This window comes from Neolamprologus multifasciatus, chromosome 7, assembly GCF_963576455.1.
Source record: "Neolamprologus multifasciatus chromosome 7, fNeoMul1.2, whole genome shotgun sequence".
NCBI lineage: Eukaryota > Metazoa > Chordata > Actinopteri > Cichliformes > Cichlidae > Neolamprologus > Neolamprologus multifasciatus.
In genome coordinates, this window is record NC_140445.1 from 25,288,629 (window position 1) to 25,314,695 (window position 26,067).

Below are 26,067 nucleotides of genomic sequence, written 5' to 3' on the forward strand. Positions count from 1 at the left end.
AACATACTTTAGTAGTGGTGTGCGGATCGATCCTGAAATCTCGATTCCTCCAATACCAGTCATTTATGTTCTAGAATCGATTCTCACATTAAAATATCGATATTTTAGTAATTTAGAGTAAATTTGTAGTTTATCATTAACAGGAACACAGTGGAAAGAAACTATCATTCGGATTGTCTACATTGGAAGTAACTACTTCCTCTTACGTCTTTCATAGTCATGTGTGAAACACGGCTGTATAACTGTGTGGCAGCCCCTGGCGTGCGCACTCACAACAATGGCTGAGCGTAAATGGAGTCATGTGTGGACGTATTTTACCTCCACAAACAAGTAGTAGTTTGTGATACATGTGGCAAGAAAGTGAGGTGTTGTGGCAACACCACTAACCTCATCAAACACCTCAGAGTAAATCATATCACAGAATATGACTAGCGTATGTTGAGGCGAACTGAAGAGGAGGAGGGAGTCCTTTAGTGCTGCAGGCAGGCAACCTGTTCAAATAGCACAACTTCAGTTTTTTTTTATTTCTATATGATAATTCTGCATTATTAAGTGATAAGAACAAGTAATCTGATGTCCTGTGATCATTATGACGCTATAATTTGAGATTCAATAAAAGATACAGTAAATAAAATAAGTTTTTGTACAAAGTATGGTATCGGATCAGTATCGTCGATACCACCCTGAATTTTACTTGGTATCGGATCGGAAAGGAAATCAGTGGTATCACACATCACTATACTTTAGCAATCAAGTATCACCGCTCTATTGAGTCACATTTTGCGCGTAATTTATGGTCATGGTTAGAGTCACCACTCTTACTACGACTTTTGCGCCGCTGGAGGGCGACTTGACTTCCTCTTCCTCAGACGCTCCATGGCACGAAGTACCAGCATTCCCCTTTCTATTATGCATGATTTTTACTTTCCGTAAACACTTATCCTGGACTAAAGCTGCAGTTTACCTTCTCTTCACCTTTAACCCAGATCATCGCTTAAGCGCTGCAACTGAGGAGGATGGGCTTTAGTAGACACACTTAGCTGGACAACCAGACATGCTGGTGATTAAACGACTCAAAATCAAACGGAGTGTGGCCCTGTCCAATAAGAAGTGACATGAAGCAAGAAACATCCAATCACAGGGCGTATAGCGAATTGTGGGCGGGCTTAAAAAGCGCGTGCACAAGGTAGAGAGTAGGAAGAGGAGGTCAAATGTATTGAGTGAAAACGTGAGGCTGTTTCAGGACAGATACACAGGTGGAAAGCTACAATATAACAGTTCAGTTTACAGTGAAGTTAATAGATATTATATTCAGAGGCAGGAGCGGGGGGGGGGGGGGGGGGGGGTTTCGGTGTATTTTAGTTTGTGCTGGTAACTTCCGCTAATTTAGAAGCTAGTGAAGAGAGATAAGGTTAGCTAATGCTAACGTTACGTGTCGCGTGTTTGCAGACAACTCCGCAGCTAGTGGCACTACTAGAGTAAGTTATGAATTTTGCTTTCTATAGTTGTGCATCATTATCTGCGTAGGTAGAGAGGGAATGCGCGGTGGTAGCTCGCAGCGCATTAGCTTTGGAAACAAAGTTTGTTAGCTAACCTTGCTGCTGCACTTTGCTACTTCTGGAATTCACGTTGTCTTTGTGTACTTGTGTCACGGACACAGCTGTCATGTTTCACTCGGTGCCCCGCCGTCCGATCTGTGAGATCGGTGTAAATACAGTGAGGCTTCAGAGCAGCTGGTCATTTCGACGCACTGTCGAGGAGGGAAGGGGAAAGCTTGAGAGGCTCCCGTTGCTAGGCAGGAATGTGGGCCTGCTGCTGTCCTGGCTGCAGAGGGCAGGTGTGGGTGCTAGCGAGTCCGCGGCCTCTGGTCCCAAGAGGAGGGGTTTGCTGTCCATATTTGCAGACCATTGCGGCTTTGTGACCGGCCAGAGACTCCGGCGTGCATGCCAGATTGGAGAGCTTTACTCCAACCTGTACTCGGAGCGCACCAAGTGGACCCTGGTTGGCAACATATGGCGCAGATTACAGAGCAAGCACGCCCCTACTGGGAAATTTGTGGCTGCCCTGGCTGGTGTCTTCATGTGGGAGAATGATAAAATCCAAGATGAGGAAATTCAGAGGTGGGACAACATTTTATAAAGGCATATATTTTTGCAACAAAAAAAAAGGAATAGATGTAAAAATGCCTCTTACTCTGTTGGCACTCTCAACAAAGCAGCATTGACATTCCTGTCTTGATTCAAAATTTGAGTAAACAGTGCAGTTAAATTTATTCTTACATTTGTATGCACAGTTCAGCATTTCATTATGATCTCAATATAACCTGTAAGTAATCTAAGCTTGATATTTGCATCTTTGTGAAGGTGTGGACTGGAGCTGCAGGCGCTGGAGGCAGCAAAACGACTAAGTGTGTCTTCGGGGACTGCAACTGGGCAACAGGAACCTGGCTGGGAAATTGTGGTGGAAAAGAAGGACTTCAGAGTGTGGAAGCGACCTATTCCCAACAGTCACCTCTACGAATATCGAGGTCAGCTAGTCACACACATGTTTAACAGGGTCTCTCATATTTGTCCAGTTTTGTCAAAGAGGGAGAAATATTTGTAGCTCTAAATGATTCTGCAGATTTTTCTTGCATTTTAAGCAGGTAATTGAAGGTACTTTGAGCTGGTCTGATTTGTTATCTTTTACTTGCAGTATTGGGCTCTTATGACGATGTCACACCAAGACAATTCTTCAATGTACAGGTATATTTAAGTTCAGTCTAATTATGTGCAATTTTGACTACCTCAAAAGTTTAAGTTGTTGAGGAAACTGCGTGAAGTTGATCACCTATTCTATTCCAGTGCTGACATACATGAGGAAATGATTAGGCTACACTCCTAATCCATTATTGGGGATTTAGGTGTGCAGCAATCTCTTTACTCTTGAAGTTTGACCTTCTGAACCACTGTTTACTCAGACAACCTTTTAAAATCGACACATCAAGGTTATAGATTAATATTAATTGGAGTGGGCTTTTAGGGTTATGGGATTTTTTTATTTTTTTTTTGAATCGCGTTACACATCACAGGAATGCTTTAACAAGAATAACACTCTGCCTTTCCCTTCCCCCCAGTTGGACATAGAGTACAGGAAGAAGTGGGATTCTCTCATTATCAAGCTTGAAGTGGTGGACCGACATGCCAATACTGGCTCTGAAGTTGTGCATTGGGCTACACACTTTCCTGTGAGTTTGTAGATTGCTATTTGTTCAGCCTACCCTGCATTCACCCGTGACACTTTTTTTGTTATCAGTCAAAGTATGAATAACCTTCATTTACCTTTTGATCAAGAGCAACTGCCAACCAAGTAAGGTTAGGTTGCATTTCATACACTCAGTTGTTATTTGATCTTGTTTGATGTCCTTCACAGTATCCCATGTATTCGAGGGACTATGTTTATGTGCGCCGCTATGATGTTGATTTGAAAAACAACCTGATGATCTTAGTCTCCAGGTCAGACTTAAAGAGATGTTTGTTAATTTGTTTATTTTGGGGTGTATTTATATAATCAGACTAAATGCTGTATCTTATCTTGTGCATTGATAATCTGGCTGTGCAGAGCCGTGCAGCATCCCAGAGTACCAGAGACACAGGAATATGTGAGAGTTCATTCATACCAGTCAAAGATGGTCATTCGCCCGCACAAGTCCTTTGATGAGGTTTGTGATGAATGTCATGCTGCACAGATTATTTAATTTTAAACAACTGTCCTTTTTTTGAAGTTGCTCAGCATAGTTTTGCTTATCTCCTCACAGAATGGATTTGATTATCTGCTGACCTACAGTGATGACCCTCAGACCGTCTTCCCCCGCTATTGTGTGAGCTGGATGGTGTCGAGTGGTGAGTACTGAAAAAGTCATACGCTAATCACAAAAGGATTAACTGAAATTTATTCAAAAAATAAATTTAAAAATGACTAATGTTGATCAAAGAGCTGTACAAAACACAAAACAGAGAAAGAGGATAAAGGAATGGAATAAAGGAAACTGACTCAAATTCCAGTGAATAAATATAAGTTTTCAGTCTAGTTTTAAAAGTCTCAGTGGAAGGAGCAGAGTTGACGGGGTGGGGGATGCTCAAACAAGTTTGGGGGCAAACACAGTTTAAAACAATATTAAAAAAGTTGACTACACTGTGGCAGTGCAATTTGTCATGATGTTGTTAATCAACACTATAACTAACGGACATAAGGCAAGATTTTGACCGTATTTTACATCATATTTAACCACATATATTCATATTTAATTGAATAATACATATGAATAATACTACATTTTGTAGAAGTCTGGACAGAAATGTAGCGATCTAAAATGTAATATTTAGTTTTCAGAGAGAGTGGTCCATCATGTTATGCCTTTTCCAGCCTGATTTTGAGAATGTTCTCCCTCTTAAAACCTGTCTAGGAATGCCCGAATTTCTGGATAAACTGCACACTGCTGCCCTGCGGGCCAAAAACTTAGAAGTGGGAATTCAAGACTACACGAGTGTCATTAAATCCAGTGACACAAACAGGCCGTCAAGCCAGGAGCGCCTCACTGGAGAAAATGCCCATACAGGTGGTTCTGGACAGATCTACGCTTGAGATGGAGATTTCATAGAGAGCAGAGGTTTTCTTGGTGTGTTTTCACTTGCACTCAAGTCAGGAAAAATAACCCTCCAACCCCAAACTTAGGGGTAGATTAGAAGAACTGAAAATGAAAGGTGCGATCTACGTTACCGGCACGTGTCCATCCATAGACATGTTTATGCTGTTTATAGAGGAGATGTCACAAGAACGATGGACTACATTAGTGACGGCATTGTTGTCACTGGAGAATATGTTGCAATGCAAGTTGTCGTTCAGACTGCTGGTTTTGGCATTTTTCTTCTTCAGCCAGTCAATGCCACCTGATGTTTTCCTGCAATTGTACAATTGAGCCAAATTTCCTAACCGTAGACATGTTTTTGCCAAACACACAGTTTTACTCATTTTAATATTTAATGGCTTGTCTTATGTTTTTAGACAAAGCTTGACTTTAAACTCTATTCAGACCGCCAGCTTGCTCACTACTGTATTAGCGTCTTTAGTGTGATTTCAACAAGTTGTGGCGGAACTGAGTATGACATAGAACTGCAACTACACCCGGCTTGGACATTTTTACTAAGAAGTTGAGTCAAATTATGCGTTAAGAGAAGAACCGAGGCCCCCTGCTGGGAATTTAAAGCAAGCGGTTTTCGATTTGTTTGAAGCATGACAGATGACAAGTTAAATTATGAGTTTGGCCGAAAAATGATACAATTACTGAATTTAAAAATAAAATAATAAAGCTTTTTGTTTGCTATCGACATTAGTTTACTATCCGCCCTGTTGAGGTATCAGACGGTCCGTCTCACTGTGTTCCTGCGAGTGTTTAAAGCGCCCAGCCTTCTGAGGATAAACCAGGCCTTCAGCATTAGGGGCATAGTGTCTTATAACAACCATATAAATCCTCAGATACAGTGGTGTAAAGTTTTAGGTATTTGTGCCACATCCCAAGCCATTTGCATTTCATCTGATAGTTTTTTTTTGTTTTTGTTTTTTTTAAGAGGTGGTCCAATATTTTGTTACTGTTGGGTTCATCAACACAGTTTGCACTCCTGGAGGTCTGGATATTTCTGTGTTGCTGTAGATCTTGTATACTCAAAAAGTCACATCTGGAGGACTGGATTTTTATTTTTATTTTTTTGTCAATGGGTGCAATGAGATTCACGGCTTTCTCCTAAATTTTGATGCTACCGTTTTGTTCTCGTGTGTCCTACTGAAACTCCTTTGAATTCATCTTTCCAAGTCACCCTTGCATGCCGGGGGTGCTATGAATGTACAAATAGCAGCACATGCCACAGAATATATAACATCGCCTAACACAGTACACTGTTTACAGACTGGCACAAGAATCGTGAAATAATTTGTTGTAAAAAAACCCTCACATCTTGTAACGCAAGCTTGTGCTACAAGATGTGATTCACTCAAATGGTACATTTGAGTGAATCGGCTAATTCTATATGGTGGTTTCCACTTGTGTGAGGGAGGTCCTGTGTGTGGATACGCGTGTGCTCCCAGTGTATCAAAAGTGTGTGTAATTATATTCTGTTGTGAAGTGTTTTCCTGCTGTTGTGTTTTTAACAATGGCAGTGTAAGATGAGATACTCTTCATGGGTTGACTGTGCAAATTGACTCTCATCATAACCCAATTAAACAGTATGTCATACTTGCTAGTGTAGTGTGTGTGTGTATGTAACATTTGAATGATCTGATAACTGAAGACACCTCTGTGCCACCTGCAGTATTTAAAACCAGTTTTCACATCTTATTTTTGTTTTGCAGGTAACTTTTTTTTTCTCTCTCTCTCTCCATTGTTAAACTATTTTAGGAACAGAAAGAGGGGGAAAGTGTTGGTTATGAACAGGTGCACTTGTAATCCACGTGATCTGATGAAATAAACAGTCCTTTATGTGTATCATTGTGGGTTCAACTTTTGATGCAGAAAGCATTTGGCTTTGACTTGTGCTGCTCGGGGCCATGATTGATTAGCATACTGTTTGTACTGAAGGGCCACCATCGTCCAGTCTAATGGGATAATCTGTAAATCCAATAGGCTGTCTGGTCAGACGGTCTGTGACACTCCGCACATATAAGCTTTACTGCACACACACACTGTTTAATTTGTCTGCTCTGGATAACACTCACTGCTATATCTATGCTGACTATTGATTCTTTGCAGGCAGTCAGCACAGTGTACTACTTTAGCATCAAATATTTATGTGTTAAAATAGCTGCATGTCGTTTATAAAAGATATCTGCCAGTTTTGTCTTAAGTGCTTGACTTGAAGTTACCTTCACATCTTTTTAGGTTCATGAAGACCTTTTACCTCTCATCCAAGAAGCTTCTTCATGTTTCCCAGGTGCAATTAATGAGCACTTAAATCTGATAGGTTTATGTATAATAGTATTGAATGAGTTCATGTGGCTGAAGTTTGTGAAGGTGATAATTAGGGATGGGTATCGAAAACCGGTTCTTGTTGAGAACCGGTTCCCACTGTTTCAATTCCTTGGAATCGTTTGCCATTTTTGCAAACGATTCCCTTATCGATTCCAGTCGCCCCGAATGACGTCACCACGTTGCGGAGCGTCATTTACCTGGCAGGAAACATGGCGGCTCAAGCGCTAAAAAGTTTGGTTATACTTTACGAGAACGGATGACAACAGGGCAACTTGCAATACTTGCAAAGTAGATATTTCATTTAAGGGAGGAAACACTACGAATATGCAAAAGCATTTGCTCACAAAACACGTGATGACCTTAAATGAATGTCGTGTTTTTAATTCCGCTCCGGACTCGTGAATCTCAACCCAGCAGCAGCGGTAACGTTTGCACGTCCTCTCCCGTTAATGCGGCAGGTAAATAATCAACTAACAGTGCATATTATGTTAGCGCGATCTGCCTTATTACAAAACCTGCCATTACTGTGCATTTAGGTGACCATGATGAGACAGACAGAGTCTGGCTCAGATGCTGGCAGTTCTCGCTGCAGTCTACCGTAGCGTCTCCTTTCAGGCAGGATAGACGAATGTCACCGAGCAGAGACTCAGTTTGTGGTCAAAGGCTTGAACCCATTTGCCACAGCAGATGATTTTCAGTAAGTGAATGTGTTTAATTGTAGGCAGGGACATTACTGGATATTCTTGTGTTATTGCTACAGAAGAATATTTATTTTATTATTTTACATTCACAATTTTTTTTCCTGGGGACCCTGTGACGCCCCATTGAAGAGCCGTAGGTTGGATCTGTTAAGATCTCACTGTTGGGTTTGTAAGGCCATGTTACTCCTCAATTTCTATCTTGTTCAAAGAGAAGATATAAAACAAAGATCTAAGCTAATTGACCTTAGTGTTCTCCTTTTTAAAAAAAAAAAAATCGATAAGAGAATCGATAAAGAATCGAATCGTTAAACAGAATCGAAAATGGAATCGGAATCGTGAAAATCTTATCAATACCCATCCCTAGTGATAATTGGACAATGTGACGTAGCATTTTCCAATTGATATCTTGGGTCCATCCGTTAAAAGTCCCAGTGACCTTAACCTAAAAGTCAGAGGTTTCTTAGATAATTTCTGAAAATTACCAATGATTTCCAAATTTAAACCATAGCTGCATTTAGGATGCTTTTTTGTTTTCTTATATTTGTGATGTGTTCATGGTGCAGATGTAAATAAAAGGTGCAGTTGCTGTACGGAAGAAGAGAGGAGACAACTTAAACAGAGTAGTCTTTTTTTCAAGTGGCAGGAAATTTGAAATGCAACTTTTCAAAGTTGCTTACTAAATAACAGCAAACATAGTTTCTGCACAGTTTGTCACAAAAAAGTTTTCTGCTAGCTAATGTGCAGTTGCTGTATTTCTTAGAGAGAGAGAGACCTTAATGGGCACAACAGATGTTTTTGCAAAACATCTTGCAACCTTTAATTCGACTGACTTAATCCACAGAAAGCAGCAGCACAGGTCAGCTGCTGCTTTTATAGGTGACTGATCAGTCTACTCAGAGAAAGATCTACTGGAACTCCAAATAAGCTATTATGTCACTTATTAAGTAATTCTGCTCCCCACATTGCACTATAGCACTCTGTTTGACCTCTACCTGTCAAATCAATCTTTAACCCTTTGTAGGGTCAGATCCCAACAACAGTTGCCTCAATGTCCTTTATAGTTTAGATCAGGGGTCCCCAATCCCAGTCCACGAGGGCCGGTGTCCCTGCAAGGTTTAGATGTGTCCTTGATCCACCACAGTTGATTTAAATGGATAAATGACCTCCTCAACATGTCTTGAAGTTCTCCAGAGACCTGGTAATGAACTAATCACGTGATTTAGGTGTGTTGACCCAGGGTGAGATCTGAAAACTGCAGGGGACCCCTGGTTTAGATTAAAGACCCTACAATAATAGGGAGAACACTCCAACAATCAGAGGACCCCCTATGAATAAAGACTTTGCAACAGTGGGAAGGAAAATTAACCTCCCTTTTTCAACAGGAAGTAATCTCCAGTAGCGCCAGAATTGTGGAGGGGCAGCTCTCTGCCATGACCATTTATGAATGCAATGAGGGGAGGGAAAAGAGACACACACACACACACACACACACACACACACACACACACACACACACACACACACACACAAAGAAAGGTCACAGAGGTTGAAACACTTGGGAAGGGATCTCTGGATTGCATTATAGGTGGCTGATAGCTGGTGTTGCAGGACACCAGTTCTCTTCAGTGATGATCTTTCACTTTGGCTGTTGATGTCCTCCTTTACTCCTTTCTCAAACCATCTGTCTTTGTCCAAAATGGGAACATTCGGATTCTCACAAGAGCATCCCCTCTCCTTTAAGTGCTGACGTACCACTGGCTCTTATTCTGATGAGGTGTTTCTTCTTTGCATCTCTGGAGTGGATGTTTGGTCTTTAATACGTACAACAACCCTTAGGACTACCTCCAAGATGACAGCTTCCCAGGGTTAAATACCAGGTACACGCGATTAGCTGAACCCGCCACTTGGAACAAACGTGAAACATCCTCGCAGACCAGAAAGAAGCCTAGCTGCCTTCAACACAAGCATTGAAGACTGAGGACCTGCAAACACAAATCTGCCAGTTTAAATTCATAGATAGAGATCTGAAGATTGAACAGCTCAAGCTAAGAGTAGTTTCACATGGGAATGGGAATAGTTGTTCTCATTTAACAACATTCTTGTCAAGTCTAGTTTGAAAAAAAAACTGTCCACTGTGATGTGTGTATCTAGTGAATTAACCTTACTGAACCTGCTTATCCAGTCCTAACTAGTTTTAGTTTGAGAGGTTTATCGAATATTTTACCTTAAAGTGTTTTTTATGCTTCACAGCAGAATTTAGGGCTACGTAATCATTGCTTTGAACAGCAGATGGTGAGGTCTTATTATTTTTTACTTTACAGTCGGCAGTCAGCATGGCAGTGCAGTGTTTAGGAGGTCGCCTGACAGACGTCCAAAGCTGCTTGTTGACTGTGGCTGTCTTTGTGTCGATATTTCATGTTCTTCTGCTGCCTCCATCAGTTTTCTCAGAGCATGTTCATTATTTATTCTGAAGTTGTCGTGACTGTGAGTGCGTATGTTTCTGTGTCCCTGTGCGTTTGTTAACTCTATTATAGACTGGCCACATACCCAGAATTTACCCAACCTCTCTCTTAATGGCTTGAGCCCCCTCGCATTGGGTGAGTGGTTAACAAAGTGGATGGATGGATGATTCTGTCACTGCAAACTGTCTCAGTGAGACATTTGAGTAGAATGTATTATTAACACTTACACAATTACTGTATTTAAAATAGCAGCTACAGCTGAGGAATAACAAATGGCATGGCACCACATCCGTAATGAGTTGATTGATTAAAATAAGAGTCGTAAAGAAAGGAGGAGTCTGGTTTTCATATTTCATATTTATTGGTTTGATGCATTAGTTGGGATTGGACGACACAGACTGAATTTTAAAAGAAATAGCCGACCTCTGCGGAGAAAAGGGAGTAATATAATTTGATGATCATTTCAAGAACATAAACTCGGGCTGAGACATATTGGCTTGTAAGTTTCAGGCGTTTCTAAGAGTCTCGTCATTTGATTTACAGATCTGTGATGAGTCTGCAGTCCTTACAAACGACACATTGTTTTAATATATGACCTCTACCAGGCTGAAATCACTGGACATGCTCAAAATCACTGAGCACTTATTGTAATTGATCATTTCCACAAACGTCCCATATTTTTTGCTATCCAACTTATAGATAAAAAAAACCACTTTATTTATATGAATGCTATGAACCCGATTGCTTGCTTTCACTGTTAAGTTTTCCACTTTATTCAACATAACCAGTAAAAATACACAGAATATTTAGATGTTATTAATGAGCCATAGCCCCACATCTTACTGCATCATGAGATTTTATTAAAATATAAACTAAACACTTGTAATATTATTAAAATTGACCCTGTGGTTATTGATCTTCTTTGTGTTTTTCCACCACACACCACCGCTGTCGTCCAGTCTTATTTACTGCCCTATTTTTCGTGATCATTTCATTTATACATGAATATTTGGAAAAAAATGCAGAGACATTGAAATAGATATCCAGATAGCTGAGGCAGACAGTGCACACAAGACTCCAAGGTGCTTGGCACAACCATGGACAGAAGATGCACTGCATGGTTAGATCAAGCACAATGGAGTCATGAGCAACGACAAAAGAAGTCCAACAGATATCGCACAGATGCAACAGATGCAGATCGACCAAGCAACATGCCGTATCGACCAGGTTTTTGTGCAAATGTTAAGTAGCAGGTTTTATTTTTTTCCTGAAAAAAAGACACAGCATTGTTAGAATATTTTATGGGTTTTGTTGAAGGACGGTCCTGCAGTCGGAGCTGTCAGCAATACAAAATTTCAGAAAAATCCAAAAAGTGTGAGAGAAGTGATCTGATCTCATGGGGATGTTTAAAAAAAGAAAGAAAGAAAAGAAATGCTACTGGTTGTCTATGATCAAAAAAAGATGAAGAGACTTGCAGCTAGGAAGATCTGCAGAATTAAAAAAGGGAAAGATTACTCACAGGTCATGCTCACTGCGGGAAAAAAGGGCTACACCCTTCCTGCGCACGAACTGCGTCAAACCCCACCCTCTCGCCCTTCACGCCCAACTCTAACAGAGGAAAAAAGTCACCATTTGATCACTTTTCACTCTTTTAAAACTCAAATCTCAAACATTTTTAAGAAAGGACCTGCAACAGGCCTGAAAAATGTTGGCTTGATTAAATTTGTTTCCTCATTGGGCATTCCCAAAGTGATCAATGGAAACAGAGTTTGGGTAATTCATCTGTGATCTTGTTAGAGTCGCAAGATCTTATAGAGTCCAAGTCCCTGAAATTTGAGTAGTTATTGACTAAAAACAAACCATGCTCCCTGGACACTATTGAATTAAGAATTAGAGGTATAGTTACTTCTCTGTAGTCCATCTGGGGTGCATCTGCCATCTACTAAGAGCAAAGAAAAACCACTCCTAACATTTTAGTCTTAACTATGTTAAGTGTTCCTGTGTTGTGATACCATCAGGCTAAGATAGCTTCTTTTCCAAAAGGTTTGACAATCTTGTTACCTTCCCTTATGTCTCTTTCTAGCTCCCTGAGGACATTTTACTACAATGAAAAGGCACGGCACAATAATCAACTTACAGGGCTCAGCAAGTGAAACCACTTTGTGTGATGAAATTACACCATAATGCATATTAATGCACCAAACAGGAAAAAAGCTGCATTTGGAAGTGACCAAATGGCACGAAAATTGGAGTACTTTGGGTGAAGATGGTGGGCGGCGGTGATGAAACAGACTTTTGTTTTTCAGAACAATGAGGATGTTTGAAAGGGATGCAGCGCAGCTGATGGGATGGTTTAATGGGTTTTATGCACAGATGATGATTGTGATACATGATTACGCTTACTTACCTTCTATTTTCCTGTCTTCTCAACATGGCTTAAAATACTAAGAGAAGTATTTGAAAAAAAGTGCTTTCTGAGCTAAAGCAACAAAACCTAAAGCAACTGTTCTTCAAACCTGACCAGCACAGTATCACTGAAAACAGTTGGTCTCAACCTACTCTGTGTTTAACGGACAACTACACATTGTCTTTCCAAGAAACTCACCTTTCCATTCGCTAGCCTCAAAGCGAGCGTAAGGCGCAGGTGGTTGAGGGGTGGTGAAGACTGCTGGGTGCTCTGAGCTGTGTCTTGGGGTCTTCCAGCTTGCTCTACTGGAGACAGACTGTCCTGACTGCGTCCTCAGCACCCTTCAAGTCCCCAACTCCTGCCCCTCCTTCAAGCTAGGAGGGGTTGGTGATGTTCTCTTGGGATAGGTGCACTGGCAAGGAGGACTTGGTCAGGCTGGGATTGGATGTAGGTTGGGGAGTCTGAATGGGGGGGCGCCGGTTCCGCATTTCATAAATATTAATACAGAGTCCTCTCTCTCCAAATGGGTAGATTCTTTAATTTTGTTAGAGGGGGAAGTGCTTTATTCACTTAATGGCTTTTATTAGTGCCCAGTGTTCAACTCTTTCATTAGCTAAAGTGCTGCTATAATTTACAGGGTAAAAGGGGGTGGGGAAGAGGCGGTGTCTGGGAAGGGTTGATCCTGCTGCTGCTGCTTCTGCTGGACAGGCAGGCATCACCTTCAACCACTGCAGCTTTTACTAAAAAGCGGCTTTTGGGCTAAAAGAACTGGAGTCAAAAGATATCAAATACACTCCATGAACCGTTATACTGTCGGTCATGCTGTCTCACTTTCACATCTGTTTTTTTTTCTAAACACATCTGTGCAAATCTAAAGTGTTAAGGATAATCCCGAATTAGACACTGTAACCAATTTTCTTTTTAGAAAAAAGCACAATATTGATGACACTTCTAACAAATAAGTGGCTTTTTACTTATGAGCAGAGAAAGATTTTGTGGAAACATGCAGTGGATTTCTCTCGCTGGCAAACTGGAATCATTTTTCTTTACGGTTCCATATCATATTAATTTAGTAAATGAAGGCTGTAAGGGTCTCTTTTTTAGCTTAGCAACACATCTTTGCATGGGTTTTGTGCACACACTTGATAATTAAAAAGCAAAACATGAGTATCTTTCATGTTTGGACTGCTTGATTTCACTCTTCAAATTTGTAATCTAGCCATATTATACTACAGTTTACATGCTTGGTGTCATCCATCGCATTCATTCATTAGCTTCTGGTACTCGCACTCAGAGTGGTCTTGTTGTAACATATGGACATTAAATACCACCAACTTCCAAGAGTGCACCCAGTGCCAATAAAAAGCAGCTTTATTTTGCTCTGTGGAGTTTGGCTACTTGTGAACATCCCAACAACCCTCAGACTGCATCTGAGTGAATGAACTTATTAACCTGAGTGGCCGTCCCCACCAGAGAGCGGGGGAGTGGGTGGGCCACCAGTTTGAATAACTATCCCCATCATCAATGTCATATAAATCTCTTTCCTCCCCCTCCCCCATCTGAGCCACAGTTAAATGTTAGCCATAATGCTGGCTGCGGGTACACATCTGCAACATTTCTGTGGGATTTTTCCTAAAAAACCAAATTTAGCACAACACAGAACACTCCTGGTTACACTTTTTGATAAAGTAATAAATCTATTATCTGAATAAAAGTACAGAATAATAAAAAGCATAAAATAACAGACACATTGAGATTCCACTGTGATTTTATTGTACAGTTCTTTTAGGAGTCAATGGAAGCCTTAACCAATATTCAATATGAACTATTCATGGTGTTAAATACTGTGTGTTACTTTAAATATGACACTTGAACCTGCCATTGTTTTAAATCAATGAAAACAAAAACAACAGATGCTGTAATGACAGACATGTCCGGTAGTTTATTGAGCAGCTGTACAGAACACTTTGTGATAACATGGGTCATGCAGTGAGCATTAAGAATCCTTTTTTCTTTTTTACTTTTTCACCAGCTGGATAACATCTTCATCCTCCATCACATGGTCCTTGCCCACCTTTTGAGGGTTGTGCTTTACAGAGGAGCCCCAAACAAGTGCACTGAAAGAAAGAGTTAAGAAAAAAAGAGTTTGATCCTGGTTGACTGATGTTTCGTTCAAGAGTGTGAAAAGAAAAGATATCAGGCCATTATAAAGTAGCCCTACAAATCATTCTTTGCTACAGCTCTATTATAAAGGAACCTACTGGGTATGTGACATCCTTAAGGAGCAAAAGCTTCCATGTGTCACAGTTTTACCCGTCCGTTCCCTTGAGGATGGCTAATGCTCAGCAGCACTAACATAATGAATGATTGACGATGTTATCTTGGCAGGGCCATTTGGAGATGGTGGTGCAACACGCGGTCACATGTCTAAAAATCAAATGTTCCAGTGATGGCAACATTTAGTCTGGTAAATGTTGCCATTAAGGGAGGTGATAGAGTCAAGAGAAAAAGAATGTAAACCCAGTTTTAGTTTTAAGGTTTTGACGCATAAAAACACATTAAGAATAATCTGATCAACACCACGCTCTAAAATCATTTATATACAACCTCAGATGAACTAACCCCCCCCCCCAAAAAAAAATAAAAAGGAGCTATTACATATGTGTCATTATTTATATAACAAAAATTAAGTCAAAAATGAAGAAACGATGTGTGAAAAACTAAAGTACACTGTTCCTGCTTCCATAATAATGATGAGGGTAAGTGGCACCCAGATGTAGCTACTCAGAATGCATTTCAAAAAAGAAATTGTGGCAGTTTGTTGGTTAGGAGGATTCAGGTGTGTTAATGACGGGGACCAATTGTTATTGAATGTCATTTACAAATAATCTGAAATCCATCATTCTACAGAGAAAAAGATTATTCACAAGTTGGAAACATTAGAGACAGTTGCCAATCTTCTCAGGAGTGGACGTACCATCAAATTCAGCACAAGGTCATATCTACAGGCCTCAGTTAGCATGATAAATGTTTAAGTTCCTGACAATACAATTAGAAAAACACTGAACAAGAGAAAAAAAGGTGTTGCAATGTTTGGGACATTGCAACACCTTTAAACTCAAGTGAAATGCAGTGGTGGGACATTTAGAGATCTGTGCATAAACAAATTTATGCTAAATTACCTCCTCAACATTTCATGAAGTTCTCCAGAGACCTGGTAATGAACTAATCATTTGATTCAGGTGTGCTGACTCAGGGTGATATCTAAACCCTACAGGACACCAACCCTTGAAGCCTGAACTAAAGCAACGTTATAAAGAAGAGTTGGGCAAAATTCCTCAACAACAATGTCACCGAATGATGAAGTCGTTCAGAAAATGATTAGTTTATAATATTGCCTTTAAAGGTGGTTTTCTACAAGCTGTTGAATCAGGGGTTATATATTTTACACAGATATCCAGCCAAGCTTTTGTTAAATAAATAATGACACTGTGTAATATTCAATGTAATGCTGTTCATCTCAGGTTGTATTTAAATAACTTTACAACCTTTTAAAGATCACATGGTATTTTATTTTGTCCTCATCTGTAAAACCTTAGAAATTGAGAGAGGGTGTACTTATTTCAGTAACTTAAATAAACAAAAGACAAAAATATTTTTAAAATATTAGCATTTTAGCTAGGGCAACTATACTCACTATTTAAATTCTTTGATGAGGTTTTTGTGAATCTTCATGCAGAAATCCTCCACTGAAGTTCGTTCATTGGGGAGCACAACAGGAGACGTGTAATCAGGAAGCTGGCCTTTGGGTTTGGTGTAGCTGTAAGTAAACGTATCATCTCAGTAACTTTTTCCAGTCTGAACACACAAACACTTCAATTTTCCAAAGACTTGCTTTGAATCTATAACTGACTTTCACTGCATTCACAGCATCTTTTGCAGATTGTATTGATGGAAATTCTTACATGCGCACAAGCCTTAAGTAGTCCCACATCCTCTCCAGCAGGTCATCAAAGTTCCAGCGGTGGTGGGCTGAGATGGGCACAGTGTGGGGCACTTTGTAGATGATGTCGAGCTCTTCAATGGAGATCTGGTCAATTTTGTTGAGCACATAAATGCATGGGATGTAGACGCTGTTGGGACAGGGACACAGTCTGTAAGTGAAACCACTACATACTCAGTTATACTAAATAATCCAAGAAATAAAATGGTGAATAAATGAGTCTATATTTTGGTGCCGCATGAAGCCTTCTACTACATTTACTTGTTAACTAACATGTCAGCTGATACGCAAATGTTAGATATTACAACTAATGCCATTTGCCTGGCACAGGGTGCACGTGGTCTCAAACAGAAGATTTACAAATCAATTACTTTTGGCAGAATAACTCCTAATGAATATCATTATAAATTCATAGAGCTTGCAGTAAAAGTAAGATCAGGTGACCTTGAACTATCCCTCGGTGTTGCTGCTGTTGGCTCAGAATAATGCACGACCTCCCATAATGCATTTGCCTCTTTCACTCCTCTCGCACTTACATGCGACTAGAGTAAGTCCTTTTTTTGCACTCTGTCACAGTTTGTGCTTTGCCATCTCTGTGCTTTTCCCTTTCCCCTCACAGCAGATGGCTGCTCCACCCTGAGCCGCGTTCTGCCAGAAGCCTCTTCCTGTTGAAAATGAGTTTTTCTTCCCACTGATGCCAAGTTTTTGTTCATAAGGAAATCGCTGAATCACTGGGGTTCGTCTATAATGTTGTCTTTAGCTTAAAATATTAAGTGTCTTGAGACCATTGTAATGATTTGGTGCTACATAAATAAAACTGAACTGTTTCTACTACATTTAGTAAGACATTTAATTCCTTTATTCTGCTTGTTGAATTTGAGGTATTTTGTTTTTCATATAAAGCTTAATATTTTCATTTAAATGTAAACTTATCTTAATTTATTGTATTTATTTTTTTAACTTCAAATTACCTTCTGCCTTATTTCTTTTGACATATCTTATTTTATGGATCTATATACTGTTTAAGCACTACTGTCTGATGTGGAGTTTACACGCCTGGGTTCTCGCTGTACTTCCTCCCAGTCCAAAGACATGCAGTTAGTGGGTTTAGGTTAATTGGTGATTGCAAATTGGCCGTCTGTGTGAATCGTTGTCTGTCTCTCCGTGTTAGTCCTGCCACAGACTGGTGTTTTATCCAGGGTGTACCCCACCTCTCTATGGTAGCTGCGATAGCCTCCAACCCTCTGCTACCCTGAATCGGATAAGTGTATATTAAATAATGTATATGTCATTCAATTGTATAATAGGTGGTTACAGTTTCCACTGTGTCCATTTTCCTCCCAGAGTTCAGTAATTTTTTGTAGGAAAAAGTGTTTACGTTTCACAGGAACATTTGACTTTATTTTTTTATATATGTATATTAAGTAATTTTAATCATGTTTAAAATATGTAGTGCTACATTTCCTTTTGTTAAGACACCTCTCTTCAAATAAATACTGTAGGCAAGGACGGGGCCCCACCTAATGCTTTATGCAATTACAGTTAATAGGCCCATAGGCTTCTGAATTATGAGAATTTTTAAAAATATTTTGCCTTTATGAAACACCACAGTGGATTTTAACTCAATTAAATGTGAATGAAAGCCAGAATTTCATCATTATTTCAAGGGATTTTCACAAAAAAAACAACAAAACCCTTCTCTGCTCAGGTTCAGCCAAATGCTGCAAAACTGATCAGACAGAGCTTTGCAGTGCAAATGGATGATGACCCAAAGCATACTGCAAAAGCAATGACGAGTTTCTCAAGGGAAAGAAATGAGACATTCTTCAGTGGCCAAGTCACCTGATCTCAAATCAGTAGAGCAGCTTTTCAGTTATTAAATACAAAAGTGAGGGCAGAGAGACCCACAAACAAGCAGCAGCTGAAGGCAGCTGTCGTAAAAGCCTAGTGGAGCATCTCATGGGAGGAAACAACATCTTGTGATGTCCAAGGTTGACTTCAAGCACTCACTGCAAGAATTACAAAAAAAAGTCCTTGTATTTAAAATTATGTTTGTCCAATTACTTTTCAGGATTGTTTAGGATTTACAGCATTAAGAAATGCTGTAAATCCTAAACACGCAATGCATTTTTTGGCCAAATCTCTTACAATAAAGCTGAAAGTCTGGACTTCAGACTTTGATTGACCAGTCTTAAGATCCACAATGGGGGTGTACAGGATTTAGACATTATTTAAAAAATATTCTATAGACATAGTGTTTGGTAAATTTGTTTCTTTTCTGAAATTGTAGTTTTTATTTTATTGTATTGTGGTCTTTCTCCTAGTTGCTTTTTTCAGAGGAGGGACCATGCTCAACTCCACATATCTCTGATCCCCTATTTGTTGACTTCTTATATTAAGATAAAAACCTTTGAGTCATCTAAGTAAGATTAAAACAGGAGTTCTCCCAGATGCTGCCTAGCACATAAACAGCATATTTAAATCCATCTGTAGTGGGAATGATGGGAGTGTTAAATGGGATTTCAGACCGGCAGGCCACACCCACTGAGAATGACTAAGAAAGGCCCATTGTGACACTTCAGCAGCTCACCGATTTCCCTCCACCACATCGATGAGGTCATCAGCTGTGGAGTCACTGCGCAGAGTGATGTCGGCGTTGTGGATCTTGTACTCTGCCAAGATACTCTTAACTGTTTCAGCGTCAAGCTCACTCTGTGCACACTGGAGAGAGAAAGTGGGAGTACATGTGGATGGATGACTTAAAGTAACACAAAAAAGCAAGAAAATAGTCATAAAAAGTCACACAATTTAAAGATCTGTATTAATAAATTATTACATATTAGAGTCAGCAATACAATAAAAATCCATATGTTCTAATCCATGTGGCATCACTACCCATTTCTGCATCTAAATGCTCTGCTGAATTAATAAAAGTGGCTGCTCTCCAAGGTGTTACAATAAACTGCAAAATATGAAAAACATTCAGCTCTGGACATAAACGAAAAAGGAAAAATTAAATACCACCCATGTTTGTTTGATTAGAGAAAACAGGATAGTTGACATTCTGCTACCTCATGATGAGCTACAGAACTACTGTTAGGCTAACATTAGCGCAGGTAAGATGTAGCAAGAGGGTTAAACTGTTTTTGAAAGTACAGATAGACACAAATGCCGGACAGGAGGATAAACACCAGAAAAGGACAAAACATCAGACAAAAAAAATGTCTGGGACTGTGAGATTTTAAAAACTTAGCTTGGAGAACACATTACACTTGAATGTAGAGGCTGAGAATGACAAGTAAATGATGTTTTAAGTATCAGTGTAATTATTCACTTCAGTTATTAATTCTAAAGTGAAAACTGTAAGTGCGAAGTTTCATTTAGTGTGAGACGTATTATTATATTTTTATTATTATATGAGACGTACCGTAGCGGTAAAGTTGATGCCTCCTTTGTCCTTTTTCTTGAAACCAATGTTTGGTGGTTGCTTGTTAAGCCGAATGCCGAAGCCTTCCAGCTCATGTTCTATTAGCTTCTTATGAAGAAGAGGCTTCAACACATCGAGCACTATCAGAATCAGATTGCAGGTTCGAGCCACTGTGAGAGAGCGGAAAACGAAACAATAACATCAGTCAGAAATGTGTAAAAAGAAATCCCAGTTGAAGTACACCTGTTCAGCTGCTCGTTAATGCAAATATGAAATCAGCCAATCACAAGGCAATATTTAGACATATAGCCAGGTAGGTCATATGGGTCAAGACGACTTGCTGACGTTCAAACTTGAGCCTCAGAATGGGGATTTAAGTGACTTTGGTTTTTGATGCAGGACGAGCTGGTCTGCATTTCGGAAAAAGCTTTCAGGATCTACAGAGAATTGTCTGAAAAAGGGAAAATATCCAGAGAGTGCTGTGAGGAGTGCTTTTTATGGAAACCAAATGACCACTCCATAAACACATGGCACAATACAGGAGGGAAAGCTCAACAGAACAAAACAAATGAACTTAAAGGAGAAAGCACATTTTTTGAGGATGCCAGTGTTCACATTTTGGACCAAGAACACAGACGGTTTGAGAGACGAGTAAAGAAGTCCATCTACATCCACTGTGAATGTCTGTCACTAAACAGAGGTGGTGGGTGTGACACGAGTTATCAGCTACCTACAATGCAAATTTGAGAAACTTTCCCAAGCATTTCAACACCCACTCTCACCTTACCTCAGGTGACCTCGATAGCTCATATGAGGTGCAAAAAATGTCTTCACAAACTTAAAGAAATCTAGTTACCTTCTTTTAAAGCAAACTCTACAAGCACTTAAGACTACCATGACCTGTAAAATCTACATAGACCACTGAGCATTATTTAAAATGTCACAGCCTACCTAGGTATTGTTGCAGCAGGATATGTCTGTGAAGGTTCTCAGTCATCCAGGTCATCATAGTCAAAGGAGCTTGCAAAGATCTGCCATCTATAATCCAGTTTTGAGTTCCCTTCCCAGACGCCTTAACGCCCACTCACATCCTGGGCCATCTGACCTCAGGAATTCGCATGATAAGGTGGGGCCAGGTTTCACAATGAACTCACCCAAAACTCTGGCTGATTGGGACCCACACCCAGTTTCACACCTTGGCTCAGGCGATTAGAGGATCATATCAAATATCAAATAAACTGAGAACTAAAAGGAAATTCTCAATCTCTCCTTGTTGTATAGCTTAGCTTTGCAAACAGTTTTAACAGTTACTTTAGTCTGACAAAAGCCAACTTGAAATAGCCGAAATACCTTCACACTACGGAACTTCTATGGCTCTTCCGTTCGACAATCTCTCCGGCATTGAAACCATCATCTGTTTTCTCTTCGGTAACCTTCGGTCACGCTCTCGGTTGATTTTTCTCTAGTTGGCACACTCATTTCCTCCATTACCCAGGCGGCACGGCAGCTGGCTGCTTCCCAAACAAATACACATGTGCGGCTTGGCACTTGTGCTGTACGTAACAAGTCACGTGACGTGACGCTGCAGCTGTGATTGGTTCGGCTCTGCGCTAGTTAATTTGGATTGGCTGTTCTTCTTCTTCTTTTTTTCTTTAAGAGGACAAGCGAGATGAGGCTTATCGCAATAGTTTAACTTTTCTATCGAGAAAAAGTTATTTCGCAATACATATCGTTATCGTTCTATCGCCCAGCTCTAACTCAGAGTTTCAGAAAATGAGCGGAAGACAGCTGTATGCAGGAACATTAGCGCAGGTAATGTTGTGGAAGCAGCAGAAAGAGCCTCTTATGGGCTCTGGTATAAAAGGGAGGTGTAGGGTTGGAAGTGTGGAGGTGGTGGGCAGTGATTTGGCCATCGCTGCTGACACGCCAGCTGGAGGGTGTTGCAGTTAAGGGTTGAAACGCCAGGTTAAGCCTGGGCATGACATCAGCTCCAGGCCGAAGGCACAGTCAATATGTAGAGCATCAGCAGTTGTGTTTTAAGCAAACTTTAGATAAACAATGTGAATCATTGTCTCACTGAAAATCATTGATTTTAGTGTTCTCGCATCTACAAATACAACATCTTATGATTTAATCTGTCTATAAATATATACAGGAGAAAACTAAATTCCAGTAGCACTATTAGTTGTGCTGCCATTAGGGCTGGGCCATATCATACCGTTCACAGTAATACCGGTATAATGTTGGGCAACGATAAGAAAATGAAATCTCGCGATAGAATATGGGTAAAACGCACATACGCAGTGCCTTTGTTTTCATACGCACATGGCGGAAAAAGCATGGCGGTGACAGAGAATGAGAAGGGTGAAAGCGGATCGTTGAATGAAACGAATGAACCAGAATTGGTTTGTAAAAATGCTGCAACTTCAGTGGTGTGGAACTGGTTTAGCTTTTGTCCGTCAGATACACAACAAAGCACTATTTTTGCTAGAGCATGCTAGCGGGCCGTCGTTATTACCATGTTTTTTGGAAAATACGGCACACTTAAAATCAATCCTTTGATTTTTCTGAAAATTGACAGTGCCCCTTATAATCCCGTGTGCCTTATGTATGAATTCTGGTTGTGTTTACTGACCTCGAAACGATTTTATGTGGTACACGGCGCTGAAAAATCTGTCAAATGTTTTAGTACGACTTTGCTAAGCTACGAACCCGCACCGCTTGATGGATTGTCGGAGCATTACGGCTATTGTAGGCAGGAGCCTCGCGGAGAGATACGTACTGTGCTTCAGCATAGTATTACGGTAATGTGCATGTATAATCTCTTTTTAAGTTTTGTGGATATTATACATGGTTATGCTGAGGATATGTCGGCCAATTTCCACTGGAAATGGCTTTTGGTTAAACTGTCAGCGAGGAATTTGCATTTGCACTGTTAAATTTTTATATAACTTTAATGCACATAAAAAACAGCTGTTCGTTTAAGTGAAAATACATTGGGGTTTTTTGCACTAATAAAGTTGTGTAGTTGTAAAGTATTTTGTCTAGTGTCAATTATATCGTCAGTTATAGCGTTATCGCAAATTTTCAAATGTATATCGTGATAAATATTTTTGGTCATATCGCCCTGCTCTAGCTGCCATTGTATTTCCCTCCAAGCAGATTCCACTGTAATCAAATCATTACCTGCGATGACCTGTCGGCCTCTGCCCTTTCCATCTTTGGCACCCTCAATGATTCCTGGGAGATCCAGGAGCTAAAAAGGACAAAGTCAGAAAAAGAAAAATATAAGCAAATAACTTAAACCTCACCACAGCATGAACAATATTCCAGATTTTGAAGAAAGCAGAAACTCTTGTACCTGAATTTTAGCACCTTTATACCGAATGACTCCAGGTACTGTTGTTAGAGTGGTGAACTCGTAGGCAGCAACCTCAGAGTATACACCTGCAAGGTTACTTAGTAGTGTAGACTTTCCTACAGAAGGAAAGCCGACAAAGCCGACACGAGCGTCACCGGTTTTCGCTACATCAAAACCTAAAAGTTGGAGGAAACACATGAAAAAAAAAAAATCAAATATGCATTAGCATTCTTTGCCGGGCAAAAATAAAGAAATATTTAAAATAAAATTTTGGTAACATCATTAGGACACAAGTATCCTGATCTCACCTTCTCCTGTCCCACCACCGCTGCCTCCTTTAGGTGTGATGAGTTCCCTTCTGAGTTTGGCAAGACGTGCTTTGAGCAGACCCAAGTGGTGAGCTGTGGCCTTGTTCTTCTGCGTCCTGGCCATCTACAGTGAACAATAATACCAGTCTGCATGAGAACTTTCTAAAAAGCATTAAGTAAGCAGTTTTTACTGACTGCACTCAGGTACAGTCATGGTGAAACTTAAAACAGAATAGACTTATCCTTTATAATTCAAAGTTTAATTTTGCCCATCTGGATCTACTGTAATGTCAGTGCAATAACAACACAGTAACAACACTATAAACCTGCTCCCATTCTCTCATGTTGTACAGTTTTTACTTTATGCCAACTTAAATGCAAGAGTTTCTTACATTTGACATGCAACTTTAACTCAAACTTATATACTTGAATGATCATAGTTAAGGTAAAGAGTTTTTTTAAACCTCAATTAACAGATATTAATTTTATTTAATAATCTTGGTTTTTCTGTCCATTTGATAAATAATACAGTTTAAAGCATTTAATGCGGGAGGAAACATTTTTAATAGGCAGGAAAAGTCCTGGCCAAGATCAACACAGCTGTGTTTCTCTGCACATTACAATGTAGGTTGTGACAGGGAGGGCGTCCGGTGTAAAGTCTTTGCCAAATCAAACACGTTAGCTAGAAATGTTACTAGTGACTTACAAGAACTGCTACCGGTACAACTGACCAGCAGGGTGGCTGCTAATGGCCAAAGACTGAGAAAGAATAGTAGGGGGAAGGCATGTTTGGAGGCAGTAAAATAGAAGGCAAGACTTTAAATGTAGGAATTATGGCTGGTAAAGTGAGAGAGATGGCTAACAAAGGAAAGGATGTTCAAAATGGATCTGCCAGGCAGGGAGATAAGAGGACGACCACAGAGAAGACAGATGAAAGCAATGATCTGCTGTGGCAACCCTTAAAGAAGACAGTGAAACAAGTCGTCTTTGCACTGCAACCTGGAGGGTTTCCTTTTACTGCCTCTGATAATACAGTAAGGTTTCCATTAAAAACTAGAAAAGGCATTTTCTGAAGAAACTGCAGTGTGAATGCTGATAGCTGAATGTTTTGAGCTGAAATGAAACAATTGCTGAATGTTAAGTTAAGGTTAAGTTTAAACTAAACTAAAAACTTAAACTAAAACATTCAGTGCAATTTAAAGCAAGTACCCCTGCTGGTACGAACTCTCATGTTCAAATTTGAGGCTTTCTCAATACAACAACAGACGGCACACCATACAAAGATCATAATATATGGATACGTGTGGATTAAAAGACAACACTGTCGTTTTAAGTTAACTTGTATTGAACAGTTAAAGTGTACACGTTATGTAAAGGCGAACTTGTTACTTGTTACCACCATCAACCTGCACTAGCACCTCCGTTACACTGTCTTATATGATTAGTAATGGATTCACAAGTTCACTGATTGGGTAAAGCAACTTTATATGCACTTTGTGGCCAAAAGGAAAAATGTGAGTTAGAAATATTAAGCGCAAAACAAAGCCCGGCTGTAATATTTTTGCTAATGCTAACAGTTTGTGGCTAGCTTAAACGTGACTGTCAGCGGGTTAGCCCGCCCGCTGTTTCCATCTTACCTCATTTTCAATTTCTGCTATTTTGGCGAGTATACTCATGGTGACGGTGTTCCCCGTGTACAATTCACGTTACCGATTGAAACCGAAAAGGTTTTACATGGAAGTTGGCAAAGTTATTGGGGTACTTTAGCATGCACACCACACAAACGCGGTTGTGCGGTGTTTCCAGGGAAATCTCGCGAGAACCCGGACAGAGGCGGGTCATGGTACCCGGTGCGTTGACCAATGACAGCCCGCGTTCACTCACAGGTTGCTCACTGAACAAAAAAGAGAAACCAATGACTGTTGAGAAAAACGCAAACGCAGCATGAGCTTCCATAAGTGCAAAAGCTTCATTTGCGAATCAGGAAGGTGGAATTTAGTACAACTAAAATTGCAAATAAAATGTATAAACACAAGTACTGCTATAGTACGGCTATGGATAATGGAAAATTCCATTATTCATTTGGAAAGGTTGTTCTACTTCACTGGATATCAGAAAAAAAAAAACAAACGTTTAGTTAACTTGCTTGATAAATCCCAGTTAGCTCTTCGAGGAAAAAAAATCTCAAAACGTACAATAAAGCTATTAAACACAATATTTTATTAAGAATTAATGAGGCCTGTGTGCCTGTGCAAATGAGCATTGGCTTGTACTTTTCTCAAGTTTCGGATGTTTCTGAGTTGTGAGGAGACATCGTCGCTCTAAATTGATTTAAATAACTGTTTTACGCTGTAAAACATCAGATTTAATCAATGTCTAGCTGAGAATGTACCACTGT

The 26,067-nt window shown here is 40.0% G+C and overlaps 2 protein-coding genes across 3 annotated transcripts; one reads left to right on the forward strand and one right to left on the reverse strand.

Moving 5' to 3' along the window:
• Window positions 1–1,226: 1,226 nt before the first annotated feature.
• stard7 (StAR related lipid transfer domain containing 7) lies at window positions 1,227–6,517 on the forward strand. 2 transcript variants are annotated; one of them, XM_085168543.1, is made up of 9 exons: window positions 1,227–1,478; window positions 1,661–2,120; window positions 2,364–2,527; window positions 2,695–2,744; window positions 3,116–3,226; window positions 3,412–3,494; window positions 3,601–3,700; window positions 3,797–3,881; window positions 4,445–6,517. In XM_085168543.1, the coding sequence occupies exons 2-9, from the start codon at window positions 1,666–1,668 to the stop codon at window positions 4,621–4,623; spliced, it is 1,227 nt and encodes a 408-aa protein (XP_085024669.1). In that variant the 5' UTR covers window positions 1,227–1,478; window positions 1,661–1,665; the 3' UTR covers window positions 4,624–6,517. The 2 variants fall into 2 exon arrangements, with proteins under 2 accessions (XP_085024669.1, XP_085024668.1); XM_085168542.1 differs by having other exon boundaries at window positions 1,228–2,120.
• Window positions 6,518–14,320: 7,803 nt separating this feature from the next.
• On the reverse strand, window positions 14,321–25,505 carry drg1 (developmentally regulated GTP binding protein 1). The gene is made up of 9 exons (XM_085168545.1): window positions 25,307–25,505; window positions 23,670–23,793; window positions 23,362–23,537; window positions 23,187–23,256; window positions 20,001–20,170; window positions 19,164–19,294; window positions 16,536–16,703; window positions 16,268–16,390; window positions 14,321–14,687 (listed from the first exon to the last, which is right to left on the reverse strand). Exons 1-9 carry the CDS (start codon window positions 25,343–25,345, stop codon window positions 14,588–14,590), a joined length of 1,101 nt encoding a protein of 366 aa, XP_085024671.1. The 5' UTR covers window positions 25,346–25,505; the 3' UTR covers window positions 14,321–14,587.
• Window positions 25,506–26,067: the final 562 nt, after the last annotated feature.

What these genes read in the sequence shown, in the direction of transcription:
- drg1 (XM_085168545.1), bottom strand. Translation starts at nt 25,345, where the DNA reads ATGAGTATACTCGCCAAAATAGCAGAAATTGAAAATGAG. An exon ending in TACTTAAGGCTTGTGCGCAT is followed by an intron (nt 16,391 to 16,535) that starts GTAAGAATTTCC and finishes GTTTACTTACAG; the next exon opens with CTACACCAAACCCAAAGGCC. An exon ending in CTCATCAAAGAATTTAAATA is followed by an intron (nt 14,688 to 16,267) that starts GTGAGTATAGTT and finishes TCTTTCTTTCAG; the next exon opens with TGCACTTGTTTGGGGCTCCT.
- stard7 (XM_085168543.1), top strand. Translation starts at nt 1,666, where the DNA reads ATGTTTCACTCGGTGCCCCGCCGTCCGATCTGTGAGATCGGTGTAAAT. An exon ending in TCACCTCTACGAATATCGAG is followed by an intron (nt 2,528 to 2,694) that starts GTCAGCTAGTCA and finishes TTTTACTTGCAG; the next exon opens with TATTGGGCTCTTATGACGAT. An exon ending in GAGCTGGATGGTGTCGAGTG is followed by an intron (nt 3,882 to 4,444) that starts GTGAGTACTGAA and finishes AAACCTGTCTAG; the next exon opens with GAATGCCCGAATTTCTGGAT.